At 37.4% G+C, this 19,291-nt stretch overlaps 1 protein-coding gene across 4 annotated transcripts in view; it reads left to right on the plus strand.

The window, feature by feature from the left end:
- HEATR5B (HEAT repeat containing 5B) overlaps positions 1-19,291 on the plus strand; it is a 108,143-nt gene that overhangs the window by 66,357 nt on the left and 22,495 nt on the right. For all 4 annotated transcript variants that reach the window (XM_002914827.4, XM_034659660.1, XM_034659658.1 and 1 more), the window contains exons 24-28: positions 489-740; positions 5,671-5,852; positions 7,870-7,938; positions 12,422-12,601; positions 18,130-18,367. In XM_002914827.4, coding sequence (XP_002914873.2) covers positions 489-740; positions 5,671-5,852; positions 7,870-7,938; positions 12,422-12,601; positions 18,130-18,367 — 921 coding nt within the window. The remainder of the gene's footprint in view (positions 1-488; positions 741-5,670; positions 5,853-7,869; positions 7,939-12,421; positions 12,602-18,129; positions 18,368-19,291) is intronic.

Genomic DNA, 19,291 nt, shown 5'->3' on the forward strand with positions numbered 1-19,291 from the left:
AAAATAAGGACTATTTTACCTCTGGTATATCTCTGTACATGTAAATGTATAGATACAGATGCATAGAAAGATATATATATATACACACACACACATTATATATATATATTTGAGCTTATATTTAAAAATGCTAATAAATTTTAATCTATAAACCCCTGTATAAATGTTGAAGGTTAAATTACATTACAAACTAATGAGATTTCTTTGATTTGGGGGAAATGACTAAATTCAAACTACATTTTCGTGTATAAAAATCCCAGGTTACTCTGTATTCAACATAGCATGTAAAACTAGTGAAATATGTAAAAACACTTTTATGTTATCCTTTTTTTGCTTTCTGATTGACTTAAAAAATTTGCCAATTCTGTTTTCAAAGGAGTGAGAATTTAGTCCTTCTTTATTAAAAATCTTGTATCATGAATGCAAGTTCTAAAGTATCATTTTTGCTGTATGTGAGGTTGTCATAATATGCTTCTTTTTTGTTATAGATATGAGCACTGCAACTCCCTTAAGTAGTGGAAAAGATGAGGAATCTGAGAAGAAAGATGAGATGGATGATGATACCATGTTCACCACATTAGGCGAAGAAGATAAATCAAAGCCCTTTGTGGCGCCTCGCTGGGCCACTCGGGTGTTTGCTGCAGATTGCCTGTGCCGAATCATCAATTTGTGTGAGAATGCGGACCAGGCCCACTTCGATCTTGCCATGGCACGTTCTGCTAAACTACGAAACCCTACAAGTAAATTTAAAATCAGTACTTCTTTTCCCCAGAGTATTTTTATAGTTTTGAAATATAGGTTTGCTCCTATGTAACATGCTTTAGACTCTGCCTTTCATTTCTTATAAGTTCCTTTTACCTTTGTTTTCTGTCCCCTAAGCATACTACATGTCTTCTGACCTATATTTAGAAGATAAGTGGAAGAAAATGGTCCAAAGGTATATGCCTATCATAAGGTAGATGTATCTTAATCATGTGCCCTAAAGGTAACGATGGCAGTAACTTATGTATCCTTTGTACTTTGTCCTAGTTTAGCAGTTAAGTGTAAAAGAGATGGCCACACTCTAAGGTACATAAGTAAAGGGAGTTTTGCAGTCCCAGCCATGGAGAATGTCAGAACTCAGGAATGCCATCATTCAATTCAACTCAAATTCTCAGGTTTCAGAAATGCTGCTAGGTACTTTTGAAAAGGTGAAAACTGTTACTGAAAGTTGACACTGCTTTTTTAATCTTTTGTAAGCTTTTTATATCCCATAATTCCCTGGATTAGTTATTATAGGGAGTTTACAAAGAAATCATCAGGTCCAATATCCTCATTGTTCAGATGAGAAGACCCAGAGAAGCTGAGAGTGGTGGAAGAGTAAAAGACTCTGTCTTGTACTTGGTCGTCTCTTCATCACCCTGCATTTTTTTACATATGTAAAAACAAATTGTGTGTACTAATAGTACTGAGTCTATATATTAAAACTCCTTTTAGTTACTTGGTTACTAAATGCTTTCAGTTTACTGGAACTCACAAATGGAGTAAAAAACAAACAAAAAGTAAAGTAAAATAAAATGTGAATCCAAATGTATCAGCAAAGCACAACATATCACGAACACAGTGTCCTTATTCATGCCATTATTTATCAAATACTTATCAAACCCTATTCTTTGCTACACATTGGGGATGTGAAGAAGAAAAAAACATAGCCCATATCCTTGAAGAATTTCTAGTCTAGAAGACAGAAAGACTTCTCCCTCAAACAATTATATGTCCCAGTAGTGGTATGAGGGAGTATTTTGGGGACATAAAAAAGTAGTATACATTTTCTGAAGAGCCAGGGAAGATCTCACAGAAAAGGTGTTTCTGAAACTGGATTTTAAAGGCAGAGAAAATATTTTCCAGGTAGAAGAAGTTGGTTGTATCAATTTTCTATTGCTGCTGTAACAAATGACCACAAATTCAGTGGCTTAAAACAACACACATTTTTAATCTTATTGTTCTTATAGGTCAGGAAGTCCAACTTGATTCTCACTGGGCTAATGTCAAGGTATCAGCAGGGCTGCATTCCTTTTTGGAGGCTTTCCAGGAGTCTTTTCTTCTCAGCTTCTATAGGCTGCCTGCATTCCTTGCTGATGGCCCCCTCTCTCTGTCTTCAAAGCCAACAACACTGACTGTCTCAGTGATCCTTCTTTAGCTGTCACATGGCTGGGACCACAGCCAGGAGCAGTGCTCTGCTTTTAGGGCTCATGTGATTAGATTGGGCCCACCTGTTAAATTTGGGATAATCTCCATTTCAGAGCCCATAACCTTAATCACATCTACAAACCCCCTCTTGCTATGTACATTAACACATTCACAGATTGTAGGGATTAGGGTGTAGACGTATTTGAGCACCATTATTCTGCCTACCACACTGGTTAATTATAAGCAAAGAAAGTAAGATAATTTGTTTGCTTTAGATTTTATTTATTTATTTTAGAGAGACAGAGAGCACACATGTGCATGAGTGAGGGAGGGGGGAGAATGAGAGGGAGAGAGAATCTCAGGCAGACTCTGTGCTGAGCATGGAGCCCACCACGGGGTTCAATCTCATGACCCTGAGATCATGACCTGAGCTGAAATCAAGAGTCAGACGCTTAACTAACTGAGCCACCCAGGCACCCCGAAAGTAAAGAGAATTTGTAAAGGCATGGAAGTATAAGTGTGCATGTGACATTTTGGGAATAGTGAAGATCCTTAGGTTGACTTTCCTTTCTTTGTATTATTTTTCTCTCATTTGTATCTTGTCCTTTGCCTGCATTCTCAGAGATCCTCACAAGTTTTCCCTTTATACCACCAATAATGTTTTACTGTTCTCTGCCCCATAGTAGATCTTAAGTCTTTTTTGTTTTTACTTTTCCTTTAATTTTTTGTCTTTTTTCTATCTTCATTATATCATATCCTTTTGACTATGATTTTCTGTTCTTATTGTGTAGCAGCCATGATTTTTTGCGTTCTATTGAGATGCCAAATGTTTTCTGTATTTTATTCTGATTTCTATAGAAAATCATTTTTGAGATTGGCTCTTTCTGAATCTTCAGAATTCTTATTTTGCCTGCATGTGTTTTCTTCATAGGCTTATTTGTTTATATATCCTTCAAAGAGGAGAGCATTCTCCATACTTGAAATTTGCTCACGGGGTGTGTGTGGGTGAATTGCCCATGTTCTTGGTCTTTGTTTACTGAGTACTTCACATTGGTAGCTGGATGGTAAGCTGACATAACAGCTTTCCAACCTAGATTCCAGTATGTGACATGCTTTGTTCTGCTGGACTGAAACAGGATCCTTTCCAGTTCCCATTGCCTGCTGTTCTCAACAGTCATGTCAGCATATAGTTTTCAAAGTTATAGACCAAATAAATGTGTTATCCAGACTCTTCCTATATCATCCTTATCTCCCTTTGTATCCACTGAGCTTTAATGGTATGGAACTACTGCCCCCAGCATATAATAAACTTCTACCAGCCCCCTAATTCTTTCCCCCTTTTAGAGTTTCTGCCTTGTGCTCCATCCCACTCCCCCGCTTTAGGAGTTCATCTCCTTGGATTTGGGAAAAAGACGTCTTGACTTAAGAAAAGTTGGAGGTAGAGATTTGTATAGAGAAGCAACAGTACTTTTGGGAATAATTGCCTAGTTTTTGGTTGGTACATTGATATCTTTCTAGACCTTTTTATTTAGGTAACAGAGAGTACTGGAGGAGTAATGGGTCTTTTTAATTTACTTTTGGGTTGGCATAGTGTGAATAGGTTCATTTCAATCCAGTTCCATCTGAGTTGGAAATTTCCTCCCAACTTCTGGCAGTAGTTCATTATACCTAATTTTTATTGATGGTGTGTTTTTGCCTCCATTAGATGAGGGAGTGTTAGGGGCTTCTAGCCAAATGTTTATTTTTTTCTCTCTCCATTGTTCCTCTTCCCCAAACCAGTAGATATTCTTTTTTAAACTTAAGATTCTAAAATTGGAATTTTAGATAGGCATATGAAAAAATTAGAAGATACTTGTTTTATAACCTTCACAATAGCAACAACAAAAACCTGTTTAAATAGGTACTGTTTGGACATCTAGCTGAGCCACAGATTGCCACTGCTTCAAAAAGAGTTTGGGAGTCTTGCAGCCTCCTGAAGAACTTGAGAGTACTTGAGCTTGATAAATTCTTTAGATAACTTTAGATAACTTCAATTGCCAAGTCTTTAAGTTCACCAGTCTTTTCTTTTTCAGTATCTAATCACTAATAATCTTATCCAGTATATTTTTCATTTCAGGTGTATTATTTTTTATTTCTACAAGTCTCATTTGTGGTTCCCCCTGTCTTCTTTTTGTTTTCTTTCTTGAATATAGGCAACATATGATAACTGTCTGCTCGCTGTCTCCTAATTTCATCACCTTTTTCATTTCTGGATCTATTTCTATTCACTGAGGCCTTTTTTTTTTTTTCTTTCCTTCTTCTTTGGATCCCTGGTAATTTTTTATTATATGCCAGATTTACAAATTTTATAGTAGTAGTGCTGGATTTTGTTGTATTCCTTTAAATAGTGTTGGACTTCTTTCTGTGATGTAGTTAAATTACTTGATACCTTTTGAATCCTTTTGAGACTTGCTTTTAAGCTTTGTTTGGGCAGATCTGGGGTAGCCTTTACTCTAAAAGGAAAAAGACTTCCCTTTTCTACATCTTATCCTTATAAAAGTCTTTTCCAGAGTAGAGGTTGGGAAACTACTTCCTGTAGTCCAAATGCAGACCATAGCCTGTTTTTTTAAATAGAGTTTTATTGAAACACAGCACACCCATTTATATACACGTGATCTATGACTATTTTCATTCTACAACAGCAGAATTGAGTAATTGTGATAAATATTATATGGCCAGCAAAACCAAAAGTTTTGCTTTTACATCTAGTTCTTTATAAGAAAAACCTGCCAACCCTATTCTAAAAGAATTACAAACTCCTTTTGGGAAAGTTAAAATAGTTATATTTTTTTTAAGATTTTTAAAAATTTTTTAAATTTATTTGACAGAGAAAGAGACAGCCAGCGAGAGAGGGAACACAAGCAGGGGGAGTGAGAGAGGAAGAAGCAGGCTCATAGCAGAGGAGCCTGATGTGGGGCTCGATCCCATAATGCTGGGATCACGCCCTGAGCCAAAGGCAGACGCTTAACCGCTATGCCACCCAGGCGCCCCAATAGTCAGTTATTTTGTTTCAAATGTTATTGTACATCCAATAATGTCATCTAATTACCATACTGTGTAAAGGTTTACCAATATTCTTGAGAAATATGATACATGAGCTTTTTTGAAAGTATATCTTTATTTTTAAACATAGTGAAATATGTGGGACCTAAGTGCGCCTTTTTTTTAAAGATTTTATTTATTTATTTGACAGAGAGAGAGGGAGAGAGCACAAGCAGGGGGAGCAGGAGGCAGAGGGAGAGGGAGAAGCAGGCTCCCCACTGAGCAGGGAGCCTGATGAGGGGCTTGACCCCAGAACCCTGGGATCATGACCTGAACTGAAGGCAGACGCTTAACCGACTGAACCACCCAGGCGCCCCCAAACATAAGTGCTTTTTTAAAGAAGTTTATTTCATTTCATATTTTTGTGTTGTAATACCTATTTTTGGAGTTTTCCTTTTTGCCCTCTATTTTTATTTTTAGATGACCTGTTGGTACTTCATCTCTCTGACCTGATTCGCATGGCATTCATGGCTGCAACAGATCATAGTAACCAGCTGCGGATGGCTGGGCTCCAAGCACTTGAAGACATTATCAAGAAGTTTGCATCTGTGCCTGAGCCAGAATTTCCTGGCCATGTGATTCTGGAGCAGTATCAAGCTAACGTGAGATACTCTATTTATTTAAAACTTAAAATTGATCCTTTGTATGATCATTAAAGGAGTGAAGATTCCCTGGAAAAATGTATTTGCAACTTCAACTGCATATCTTTATTCCCATCGTCTGTTAAATAGTTGAATCCCACAGTTGAAGAAACAGTAGTATAAAACTTGTCACTATTTTTAAATTCTGATAGTGTATTAGTGATAAAACTAGAATAGAATCGCAGCCTAGCTTTTTGGTCTTGTGTTTAGATGTTTAGCCATGCCATTTCAAAGATAAAAGGACATTCAAAGAGTGTTGTGGATTTGCTGACATTACTTTTATATGTCAAGACTTGATAAGCATTTTTAAAAATAAAAAGGACAGCTTTGTATGCTGAAGGGTAACTTTTAGTAACAGCAGTTAAAAATATTACTGGAAGAATTACATACCTTCAAAGAAATATTTTATTTTATTCTAAACAGAGATACTTGTTTCCCTGAGACTTATAACTTTATTTGTGTCCTTGAACTGAGGCACAGTCAATTTAATCCTGGTAATGATGGGTTACATGAAGACAAAGAAACTTAAGTAGGCAAGGAAAGAAGACACATTTTTTTTTTTTTTACTGTAAACCAGAACCTTAGCTTCATATACACAACACCTCATCTAAAAGCTATACTCAAACATACACAAAATTAAAAAGGGTGAATAATGTATGCTCCATTGTTTTTCCATCATAAGTACAAGTGAAGAAGTTACGGCTTCTAGCCCAACTGGCTGTAGAAAACCCGTATATAATTATTTACTCCCAAATACCCAACCTATAAGAATGAAGGTTTGTTGTTTTGTTTTGTTTTGACTTTTTATTTATGAATAATTCTAAACTTACAGAAAAATTGAAAGAATAAGTATTTAAATCCATGTGTCTTTACCCTTGAATACTTCAGTGTGTATTTCCAGGGGAAAAGAACACTGTCTTATATAACCACAGAACAGTTATCAACTTCAGGAAATTCAACATTAATATATTACTTCTGTATAGTTGGTCATATTCCAGTTTTATCAGTCAACCCAGTAATCTCTTTTATAGTGTATTCTCTTTCTCCTTCAATACAGGACCCAGCACCAGCTCTGTGATTAGTTGATGACTGTACTAGCAATACCGCAGTTAGTTGCCATGTGTTTTCAGTCATGGGGACGGACTCTTGATCCACTTCTGTACTGCTGTTGCTATATCTCAGTGTGACTCTCTTGTGTAAGGGAAGATGTCTCAGATTAGGAGTTGATTATATCTAATTCCTTATTCAGTTCATACACATTAAATCTAATAATTTAAGAATCTATGATTGGGTTGGCTTATGAAAACTGAAGCTCATATTCCTTCACTTATTACTATGACAGTGGTACATAAATGAATATTTATTGAGCATCCTTTTAAAAAAAATTTTTTTTAAAGATTTTATTTATTTATTTGACAAAGAGAGCATAAGCAGGGGGAGTGGCAGGCAGAAGGAGAGGGAGAAGCAGGCTTCCCACCAAGCAGGGAGCCCAATGTGGGGCTCCATCCCAGGACCCTGGGATCATGAACTAAGCCAAAGGTAGATGCTTAACTAACTGAGCCACCCAGGTGCCCCACGTATCCTTCCCTTAAGGTATCTTTTTTTGAGGTGAAATGGTCTCTATATAGAAAATATAGACAGAATTAAAAAGAAATAGCAGTTTTCTGTTATGTCTAGGAACGTGTCTTTGTCAGAAAATCCCCTTTACTATTAAACAAAAATAAAGGAAAAAGAAACAAGATTAATTGCCTGTTTTGGTATAACATTTGTATAGATTTGATAATGATTATAACCTCCTGGAAAGCAAAAGAAAAATGGTATGTTTGAGTTTATTGTAACTGAAAAAAGAGATAAGGGAGATGTGATAAAAAGGAAAATAACAAAGATGTGTTTTGTGTGTTTTCATCTCCAAAGACACTAGAGGCTTTATGTTTACTACTTATCTTTAAAAATAAAATGCTCATATTCATTTTCTTAGGTGGGAGCTGCTCTAAGACCAGCCTTTTCCCAAGATACCCCATCAGACATAATAGCAAAAGCTTGCCAGGTAAGAATAAATATGGGGTTTTCTATAGTTACCTTCTTTAAATTAATAGATACCTTAGAATTTCACTTCCAAGAAAGAAGAGAGAAAAATCAAATAATACTTATTTTTATCTTGGAAATACAACAGTGACAGTTTCTTCTTTTATTCTGTATGAAATGATGAAGTGGTAACTATTAATTGCATCCCTTTTTTTTTGTCATAGCTGAGGAAATGATTTTGGGATACATAGGTCTTTTATCATCCAGAAGTGAACAAAGGTATAAAAATCATAAGAGGGACTAAAAATAAAAGTAAGATTACAAAATAATTAAAGAATGCATATTAATGATAATTAGGTAATAAAATATTTTTTTGATCAGTTTGTGAAAATTGTGTAAGTTTCTGGAGAATTTCACGGTATGGAAATTTTATTGCAAAATTAATCCCGGGAGATTATTCTCACCTTATTATATTTGAAAAAAGTCACAAAAGCACTTATGGTCCTACACTTTTGATAAGTTCCTCTTTTTAAGGCATCATTCTGAAAATGGATTTATGCATTAAGCTCTCGTCTTTCAGGAAATCAGATTCTTTATCTGCTTTGCTAAGGATAGAAGAGAAGCAACTCTCTCCTTCCCAGTTTTCTGGAGTACAGGGCTGTGGTCCATCATTATTGCTTAGAATCCATAATCAAGCTACATGTGGCCTCTAGACAGAGAATGTTTTGCTATTTACATGCTAAGTGTGAAGTTCTTACTTTGTTCTCTCTGTAGCTGAATGGGTTTGCCTCTTCCTCCCAATGTTAAGATTTTTTTCTTTTGAGAGAGGGAGAGGTGGGGTAGGGGCATAGGGAGAGGGAGAGAGAAAATCTTGAGCAGGTCCCACGCCCAGTGAGGAGCCTGATGCGGGGCTCAGTCTCACAACTGTGAGGTCATGAGCTGAGCCGAAATCAAGAGTAAGACGCTTAACCAACTGAGCCACCCGGGCACCCCCCCATTGTTACGATTTATTTCTCTGAAGTCTGCTGTCTTAATGGTGGCCTTCAGAGAAATGAACTCCTCTGACAAATAGCAGACCAGAGAGAAAAGAGGGAGCCTTGTTTAAGAGAGAGGTCTGTGGATCAGAATTAGAGCAGGCCAGGGGCGCCTGGGTGGCACAGCGGTTAAGCGTCTGCCTTCGGCTCAGGGCGTGATCCCGGCGTTATGGGATCGAAGCCCCACATCAGGCTCCTCCGCTATGAGCCTGCTTCTTCCTCTCCCACTCCCCCTGCTTGTGTTCCCTCTCTTGCTGGCTGTCTCTATCTCTGTCGAATAAATAAATAAAATCTTTAAAAAAAAAAAAAAGAATTAGAGCAGGCCATTTGGTACGAGATACCAACACACAATAAGAAATCATAGTCCTGTATAAATAAATGTATCATGATGATGTTTCAGAACATAGTATTTAAGCAGGGAAAACCTACAAAGCTCCCATTCTTAGAAAAATGAAAGCTCTTCAGAATTCATCTTGTGGATGAGTAGTATGAAAATTTCCTCTTACTGAATTTGCCTTCAACTCCTTATTCCTTATGTGGCTGTAGCTGCTTTTTCTATAAGTTTCTTCTTTTCTACTGGCAGGCTTAAGTTTTTGACCCCCTATCCTTCTTTTTCTGGGAGGAAACCTAGTTTTGAAACAGATGGAACAATGGGTTCCTTTTTCTTAAAGGAAAGTAAGGAGTTGGCTTTGGTCAGATCATGAAACGTTGCATCCCACCTTATTTACTAGAATAGATGTCATGTTAAACCTGAAACTGAATTAGGGTGATTTTTAGATATTATAGGAAGACTCTCAAGTGTAACACAGTTGGAAACAGTAATCAGTAGTTTAAAAAAAAAATCCTTTAAATCAGCATAGGAGTCAAAAACATAGTGCATACTTTAAATATCTTATTTCAGATTAAAATGGGTAAATGTATATTCATGTACCACTCTTTTGATGTAAGGCCAGGGTCTTTTCTCTGAATATGATTTTGCTGAAACCTGCAGTTTCTAGTTTCATGCTCTTGATTTTTTAAAAGATTTGATTTTCAGGTAACCTCCACACCCATCATGGGGCTTGAACTCACAACCCCAAGACTAAGAGTTGCGTACTCTACTGACTGAGCCAGCCAGGCGCCCCGGGTTTCAGGTTCTTTAAAGTGAGGACTTGTGATTGTGGAGGCAAGCTAGCACCGCCAGACCACCCCTTCTTCATTGACATTCTTCCTTTGGCTCCAGTGTCACTGCATTTGTCTGGTTTTCCTTTTGCTTTTCTGGCATCTTCTTTTCAATTTCTTTCATTTTTTATTCTTATTCTGCTTGTCCCATAAGTGTAACTATCTTCCCTGTGTTCTGTCCTTAAACCTTTTTTTTAATTCCTGAGTCCTTGAACAAATTTACCTGGTAACATTGCCTTAGTTATTACTGGTGTGTAGAGAGTTCCCAGGTCTCCCTACTTATTGTTTTTTAAAATTTTAATTCCAGTATAGTTATATTAATTTCGGGTATACAATATAGTGATTCAGCAGTTCTATGCCTTACTCAGTGCTCATCACAATAAGTGTGCTCTTCATCCCCTTCATGTAGTTCCCCATCCCCCTACCCCTCACCTCTGGTAACCATCAGTTCTCTATAGTTAAGAGTCCGTTTCTTGATTTGTCTCTTTTTTAACCCTTTGTTCATTTGTTTTGTTTCATAAATTCTACATATGAGTGAAATCATATGGTATTTGTCTTAGTCTCTAACTGGCTTATTTTACTTAGCATTATACTCTCTAGCTTTATCCATGTTGTTGCCAATGGCAAGATTTCATTCCTTTTTATGGCTAATATTCCATTGTGTGTGTGTGTGTGTGTGTGTGTGTGTGCATGTGTGTGTATACAAATACATATATATTTACATAAACATGTATATACATATATATATACCACATCTTTACCCAATCATCTGTCGATGGACACTTAAGTTGCTTCTGTAATTTGGCTATTGTAAAAAAGTAGTTAAAAATAGAACTACCCTGGGGCGCCTGGGTGGCTCAGTTGTTAAGCATCTGCCTTCGGCTCAGGGCGTGATCCCAGGGTCCTGGGATCAAGCCCCACATCAGGCTCCCTACTCTGCTGGGAGCCTGCTTCTTCCTCTCCCACTCCCTCCTGCTTCTGTTCCCTCTCTCACTGGCTGTCTTTCTCTCTCTCTGTCAAATAAATAAAATCTTTAAAAAAAAAAAATAGAACTACCCTATGATCTAGTAATCACACTACTAATATTTACCCAAAGAATACAAAAACACTAATTCAAAGGGACACATGCACCCCTGTTTATTGCAGCATTATTTACAACAGCCATCTTTGATTCCTCACACTTTTTGCAAGTCTCTGGCCCCTGCTCTAAAAATATTTAATTGCTTTCTAAATCCTGTGATTTCTACCTCCAAGTCTCTTTCTGGTGACTCTCCCTTTTCATTCCATTCCCAGCTTGATCTATATCGTCTCTGTCCCATAATATTGTAATAGTCACCTTAACTAAACACATTGCTTACCATCTAAATGCATTCTTTCCTGGCATAAATACTGGAACAATCTTCCTAAAGCACAATTCTTTTTTTTCAAAGATTGACTGATTGATTGAGGGGGCTTGGGAGGGCAGGAGGAGAAGGAAAGAGAAAATCCCAAGCAGACTCTACGCTGAGCTCGGAACCTGACATGGGGCCTGATCCCACAACCCAAATATCATGACCTGAGCTGAAATTAAGAGTTGGACGCTTAACCTACTGAGCCACCCAGGCGCCCCAAGCACAATTCCAATTGTAATCTCCCTGCTCAGACGCCGTGGAAACTGCCCATAGAACAAAGGCTGAATTCAGTTTGCATGGAATTTAAATTGTACCATAATCCGATCCCAGTTAACTTTGCTAATCTCATCTCTTTTCCCATGTAACTCCTCTGTATTTATATACACAGACCTTCCTGATACCTAAACATTCCCATTTCTTCTGCTAGAAGTAATCTCTCCCTTCTCTGTTTTTAAGTGTAGTATTGCAGTCCAAAAATGTTCATTCAATCTGTGTTTTTTTTCTTGAGGACAGGGACTAGATTTTTCCCCTTTATTTATTTATTTTTTAATCTCTTCCATACCAGCCAGAATAACCGTTTGCCTGTGGTAAGCAGAAATGCTGAATTGAAGAATTATTCACAACTGACGTGGTTCAGGCAGAAATTTTTTTCTATTAAAACTTTTGTCACATTAGACAATGGAAATATGATAAGTAAATACTGTTAGTTTTCCATGTAAGAGTATAATAAATTCCATCCTTGTTGATTTGTTATTCAAAAATAATGTTGAAGCACAGCATTTGGGGTTTTTTTGTTTTGTTTTCTTCATTGGTATTTTGTCTTTCTTCCAAGGGAAAAAAATTGTTATTTACTTCCTACTCTTATGTGTTAAATATTAATTTTTATAATAGAAAATTAAAAGTGTTTTTCTTTGGCTAGGTATGTAGTACATGGATTGGAAGTGGAGTTGTCAGTGATCTCAATGACCTCCGTCGAGTGCACAATCTGCTTGTCTCTTCTCTGGACAAAGTGCAGGCTGGAAAAGGATCTTCTAGCCAACTGTACCGAGAGAGTGCCACAACCATGGAAAAACTGGCTGTTCTCAAAGCGTGGGCAGAGGTAACCACAGCCTATTGTTTTTGAACCATTTCTCCATCCATGAGAAAATGTTCCTCTAGTCCTGTAGGTAAAAAATAATTTATTTGATTTTTGTTGTTTTTTAAACTGACTTTGGTATGGAATGCTTTTTGGAAATCTGTTATTTGCTCCTTCTCACTGAAATATGTATATATTTATGTCTCAAAAGAGCTCTTATCAAGCCTTTGAAAGTTATGTTTTTTAATCAGTTCTTTCAAAATTTCTATACTAAGAAAGGGCTCCCCTAACTAATTATGTGGAAATTTGGCAGCACAGGGTCTAATGATCGTAATGTCGGTTGCCAGTCAGCTAGTTCTTTGCTGACTTGTGTTAATATGCTTGATTCACCTACCAGGAAGGCTGGCGTAGTTTAGTATAAAAAGCATTAAATGTTGAATCAGGCCCTATAACAAGTTCTCTCTCTATAATTTACCATCTTTTTGACCTTGGTGAAGTGATTTGATCTCTCAGAGCCTCAGTTTGTTTGTTTTTTCATTACAATGTGGAAATAATATCTTCTTATAAGGCAGTGTATATCAAAGGACATTGTGACTGGCACTGAATGGAAGATCGATTATTGCTTTTAAAAAATTAGATCAGAGGGGCGCCTGGGTGGCTCAGTCGTTAAACGTCTGCCTTTGGCTCAGGGCGTGATCCTGGAGTCCTGGGATCGAGCCCCACATCAGGCTCCTCTGCTGGGAGCCTGCTTCTTCCTCTCGCACTCCCCCTACCTGTGTTCCCTCTCTCGCTGGCCATCTCTCTCTCTGTCAAATGAATAAATAAAATCTTTAAAAAAAAATTAGATCAGAACCTCACATAACTAAATAATTTACGTTTTTATTGACACCTTTTTCTTTTTTAGGGTAATTTGTACTATAAAGATTTACAGGGATTATGCTAAGTGAAATAAGTCAAGCAGAGAAAGACAATTATATGGTTTCACTTATATGTGGAACATAAGGAATAGCACAGAGGACATTAGGAGAAGGAAGGGGAAAATGAAGGAGGGGGGGAATCAGAGGGGGAGAGGAACCATGAGAGACTATGGACTACAGGGAACAAACTGAGGGCCTCAGAGAGGAGGGGGGTGGAGGGATGGGTTAGCCCGGTGATGAGTATTAAGGAGGGCATGTATTGCATGGAGCACTGGGTATTATATGCAAACAATGAATCATGGAACACTACGTCAAAAACTAGTGATGTTCTGTATGGTGACTAACATAATATAATAAAATTTAAAAAATAAAATAAAATGAAATAAAGATAGGCAGCTCATGCCTCAGCCTTGAATGCTGCCTAGTAATTCTTTTCCCTGCTTATCTTCTTTTCCTTTGTCATGCTCTTCAAATGCCCAGCATATTCTAGATTTCTCTCCTAAAGACCTATCTTTGCTTATACTTTTTCACTCAGAAAGCTGAGGATATCCATTTTCCATCTCCTCAGACTGTTACCTTGAAATATTTAGATTTACGTGAGTTGGGAACTGTCCTTTCACCTGTTAGTTAACGTTAGTTAAGCATGAGTGTGAAGCGGAAACTTTCCAGCTCATTGCTGTCAGTCATGCCCACTCTGTATCTTCAGCATCTCCTTCTACATGCTCACTCTTCTTGCCTGCCTTCCTTCCCACCTGAGTGTAGCCTTCTCCTCACTGCTTTCCCTCTCTCCTCTTCATGTCTCAGTTCACTGAAGGAGTTTCAGTATCTTCACTTTCTCAACTATTGGTCACCTGCTTCTCAGTCCCCCACGATCTGGGCCATTCTCACTGATGCAGGCTGGCTGGGTCCGAGAACCCAGAGGGGGTTCTTCAGGACCAGCCACAGGGTCCTTGGCTTCGAGCAGGATCGAAATCAAACGCAAGCCAAGAGGAAATGAGAGCAGAGTTTATTGAAGGTACAGAGACAGCAGATACAGACAGAATATCTGGGAGACTTGGAAAGGAAAGGAGAGTAAGTCACGTCTTTGCTTGGGACCTGGGGTTTTTCTTGAGGATGGTGGTCTGGTGTACATGCCCTCTCAGGCATCCAGGAACTGGTCAAAAAAAGAAGTGCTCAGGTGTCCTGCATAAGTCCCTTATGCCCTGGAGCTAGGGGTCTTGGTATCAAGGTGTCTGGAGTCAGTGATCTTGGAAAACGTACATGACGACCCCTCCCCATCATTCCTTAGATGTTGTCTGGTGTGCTGAAATACTCCAAAGAAATCATTAAGTCCTTGACCTTTACAAGGAGGACATATAACACGTGTGAGGAGGTGCAGATCCTAGCAAGAAGGGAAGCAGGAAAAGCAGTTTTTCATGAGGTCCCTTCAGTTTTCCTGTGTCACACCACTCCATTGGAATCACTCTCACTAAAGTTACAAATGAGAGAATTATCTGTCTCACTGTGCACTCATCAGTCTCCGTATTACTTGGCCTCTCTGCAGCATTTGATATTGTCTCTTCTAGAAGCCTTTTGTTTTCCTTGACTTTTGTGACACTCCTCTGTTGCTTCTCCTCTTTCCTTTACATTGTTCATTCTCAACATCACTTGCTGGCCTTTTTTTGCCTGCCCGCTCTTTAAATGTTGGTATTTTTCTTGTCCCTTTCTTCCCTCTTCATACTTTATGGGCAGCTTAATCCGTACCTGTAACCTATAGCTTTAACCTGTATATTAAAGATTCTAATTCTGCTTTTCCACCCAGACCTCTTAAATGCCAATCCTGTATTTTTAGCTGTTTATGAGACATTTCCCCTTGGATGACCCATAAGTACCACACACCAAACATGTCTAAAAAAATACTGTTTTCTCTTTCTTCTTTTTTCCTCTTTATCTCAACTACTGGTCCTACCTCCTATCTTCAGGCCTGAACCTAGGTATCAATATTAACTGCTTCTTCTTCAGTCCCCTTCATCTTATATCTAGTAGGTAACTAATTCCTATGTTTTTGACTTTGTTAATACTATCTTTGAAAATAATGTAATTTTGTTCTGATAATAAAAATACCTATATTCACTACACATATTCAGAATATAGAGAAAAGGTATTATTAAAAAATCTGTAATCTTATCCCCTCTGTAATCTTATTATCTTATCATCCAGAGATAACTATTGTAAATATTTTGGTGTATATCACTATGCATATGTGCACGTATAAATCTATTTGTATGCCCTAAAATGTATCTATCTCTATTTTTTAAAAAATAAAAATGGAATTTTATTCAACATAGCAACTATTTTTAAAATTTAGCAATAGATTATGTATACCTTTTCCATATCTATAAATAAATACTTCCTCTCTTCTACCCCTGCCTTTCGTTTGAGTCCTCATCATCTGTTACCTGGTCTAAGCCGTTGCATCCTAATTTTTTTCTACTGTTAGTTTCCCCGTCTCCACCTCCAGCTATTCCTGTACAGATTCTCAGAATAATCATTCTAAAATGCAAATTTGGGGCAAAGAATATGAATTGACAATTCACAGAGAGGAAACAAAGCTACACATAAACATATGGTAAAGGGGAAGAAATACAGAAACATTTCTTAGCTAAATTAACATCATTTTTAGACTGATAGTAAAATTTTTCTAAAGGGTTATATATATATCAAAACCCTTAGTAAAACCGCACATTAGCTGACTCGCTCATCCTAAGGAATATGAAGGATGTACACAAAGACTCTGGTATGATGATACTTATTGTGATGTTTATTTTTCTCAGCAAAATGGAAATAACTAAATGTATGTCTTGATCCTAAGAGATGATGGGAATTATGTGAATAGAAAATTGGGTTAAAAGTTATTCACAGGGGTGCCTCTGTGGCGCAATTGGTTGGGCGTCCGACTCTTGGTTTCGGCTCAGGTCGTGATCTCACGTTTGTGAGATCAAGCCCAGCGTTGAGCTCCACACCCAGTAGGGAGTCTGCTTGGGACTCTCTCTCCTTCTCCCTCTGCCCCTAACCACCGCATGCCCTCTTTCTCTCTCTCTTTCAAATAAATCTTTAAAAAAATTTTTTTAATTAAAAAAAGTAAAAGTTATTCACAAACATATTATTTAAAAGACTGTATATACAACATGTCTAGATTGTTAATGGTATTTTCTCATTTTCTTCATTTTATTTATACTTCTGATTTTTCTATTTTTCTTGTGTAATATCTAATAAGAAAGGTAAGCCAAAAATTGTTTAAAAAGAAGTCTAAAAATATATTCTCCTGTATTGCAAGTAGCAATGTGAGTTATAGAACCCTTTTAGAAAGGTTTTGGCAGCGTCTATTCAGAGCCATAAAAATATTTGTGATCACTAATGTAGTAATTCTGTTTCTGGGACTTTATCCTAGGGTAAAATATGCAAAATACAGGAAGGAAATGTTTACAAAAAGCTTTACTTGGAACATTATTTATGATGTGAAGAACTGCACACCTTTTGTCTTTGAAAACTATATCTTGTCTTTTTAAGATTCCCAAGGCTGAGCAAAGAATGGGAAGTAAATATAAAACTTCAGTGTAGGGAAATTGTTAGATGTATTATGGCTTATCCCCTACAGCCGTTAGGAGTAATGGTTATGAAGACCCGCATTCCATGGGAAAACCTTATGATATGTTAATAGATAAAATTAAATACAAAATTCTTTGTACAACAAAATTACAATTTACAAAGATAGAATATGGTAACCTGGAAATTGGGATTACGAGTAATTTTAAAAACTCATTTTCAAAACTTTTTATGGTATCATTTTAAAACAAAGTTAAAAGTTCAGGAAAATTACATAATATGTGATGTATAAATCCTGCAGTGACCTCTTCCTTTCCCCATTGCCTATAGTGTAAAACCTTCACCTCCTTCTGCCTCGTATTCTGTGCTTAGTCTATGGCAGTTGCCAAAGCCTAAATGTATGTACAAAAACAAAAACAAAAATAGATGCAACAAGGAAGAATCTTTAAAATTATGTTTTAGGAAGTTGCTATTATACATCTTTTTGGTTTACTAAGTGGAGAGAAAGGATACAGATAATATATATGTGACTAGTAAATTATATGCTTGGCTTAACTCTCTATTATAAAGGCTAGATTGCTAAATATCACTTAAGGGGTTAGAAGGATATTTATGGAAATCCTTTCTCTGGCTCTTCTCCCATCCCCCTCCAGCCTTTTTCTTTGAATGCTGTCTGATTGTGTCTAATAAGTCTGTGAAAGTGGAGGCAGTAAACAGGAAGTTATACCCTATGACCAAAAAAAAAAAAAAAAAGACACACATAAAAGGGGGCTTTGTTAAGTAAAACAAGAGAAGCCAGAAAAATTTCAGAGAACCCTACTCAAGGAGTATTTTGTGAGAGGAATAGTCAGAAGTCAGATCGATAAAAAAAGATTGTCTCCAAAGCAGGTGGACTTATTCTTTGGAGGTTGTCGGGAAGTCATGAAGTTACATACTTTCCAGTGTCTATACCCAATTATTTTCAATAATTCGGTTCTATAAATAGCAACTTAGATCATATTATTTCTTAATATTATGCCTTGTTATTTTCTCCTCCTAATATCTTACTAGGTATATGTGGTTGCTATGAATATTAAGAAGGAAGCAGAGTCAAAGCCAAAAAGAGCAATGAAAAGTACTGATGACGATGATGATGATTATGGTACCATAGATGAACTACCACCAGATAGTTTAATAACACTTGTGCAACCCGAACTGCCAACGCTCAGCCGCCTGTGGTTGGCAGCATTAAAAGACTATGCGCTTTTGACTTTACCAGCTGAATTTGCTAGTCAGCTCCCCCCAGATGGTAAGTACTGCATTCAGAGTTTTGCCTTTATGGTGTTTAGACTAGTAATTAAACAAAATGTAATTGGTGGAAGCTAGCAACAATAATAATTAATGATATTATAGTGTACTTATCCACCTTAAATTTATAAAGAGAGTAAAACACCTTAAATTTAATTATTTAATTATTAATAATTTAATAATGTAGGGGCGCCTGGGTGGCACAGCGGTTAGGCGTTTGCCTTCGGCTCAGGGCGTGATCCCGGCGTTATGGGATCGAGCCCCACATCAGGCTCCTCCGCTATGAGCCTGCTTCTTCTTCTCCCTCCCCCTGCTTGTGTTCCCTCTCTCGCTGGCTGTCTCTATCTCTGTTGAATAAATACATTAAAAAAATCTTTAAAAAAAATAATAATTTAATAATGTAATTTAAGATGTAGTAATGACATTTTAAATTTCTGTGGACTTAAACTTGGCACTGTCTCACTTAGAGCATGTTCTCTGTATTGAATTTATAAATTCAAATACAGCATTAAGCTCATTTGTTAACCCAAGCAAAAAGTTCTCACTGTTATAGTAAGAACTGTATGAGCTAGAGTACTCTAAATAACCATGCATGACAAGTCATTATGCATAACTATGATGAAGTTAATTGCTGTGCTGGTCAGTATATGCAAGGGCAGATGGGGAAGTCCTTGGTTTCCTAGTGAAAACAGGAGTTAAGGAAGTATGGCGGAGGCAGGGTGAAAAAGAAAGAAGAGACAGAATTCCCTGGCTGTGGCAGAAAGAGAAGATGACCAGGGTTTTAGGGAGTCTCTGGCAACAGTGAGGAGGAAGGCTGTGACCACAGGGTAGAGAAAGGTAGAGTATCCCCAGCAGCAGCTGCAGTTGCAGGGGAAAGGCTGACAACCCTAGCACTGGCGAGGAAAGCACCAGCCCTCCAGTTCTA

This window comes from Ailuropoda melanoleuca, chromosome 4 (assembly GCF_002007445.2).
Source record: "Ailuropoda melanoleuca isolate Jingjing chromosome 4, ASM200744v2, whole genome shotgun sequence".
Classification (NCBI taxonomy): domain Eukaryota; kingdom Metazoa; phylum Chordata; class Mammalia; order Carnivora; family Ursidae; genus Ailuropoda; species Ailuropoda melanoleuca.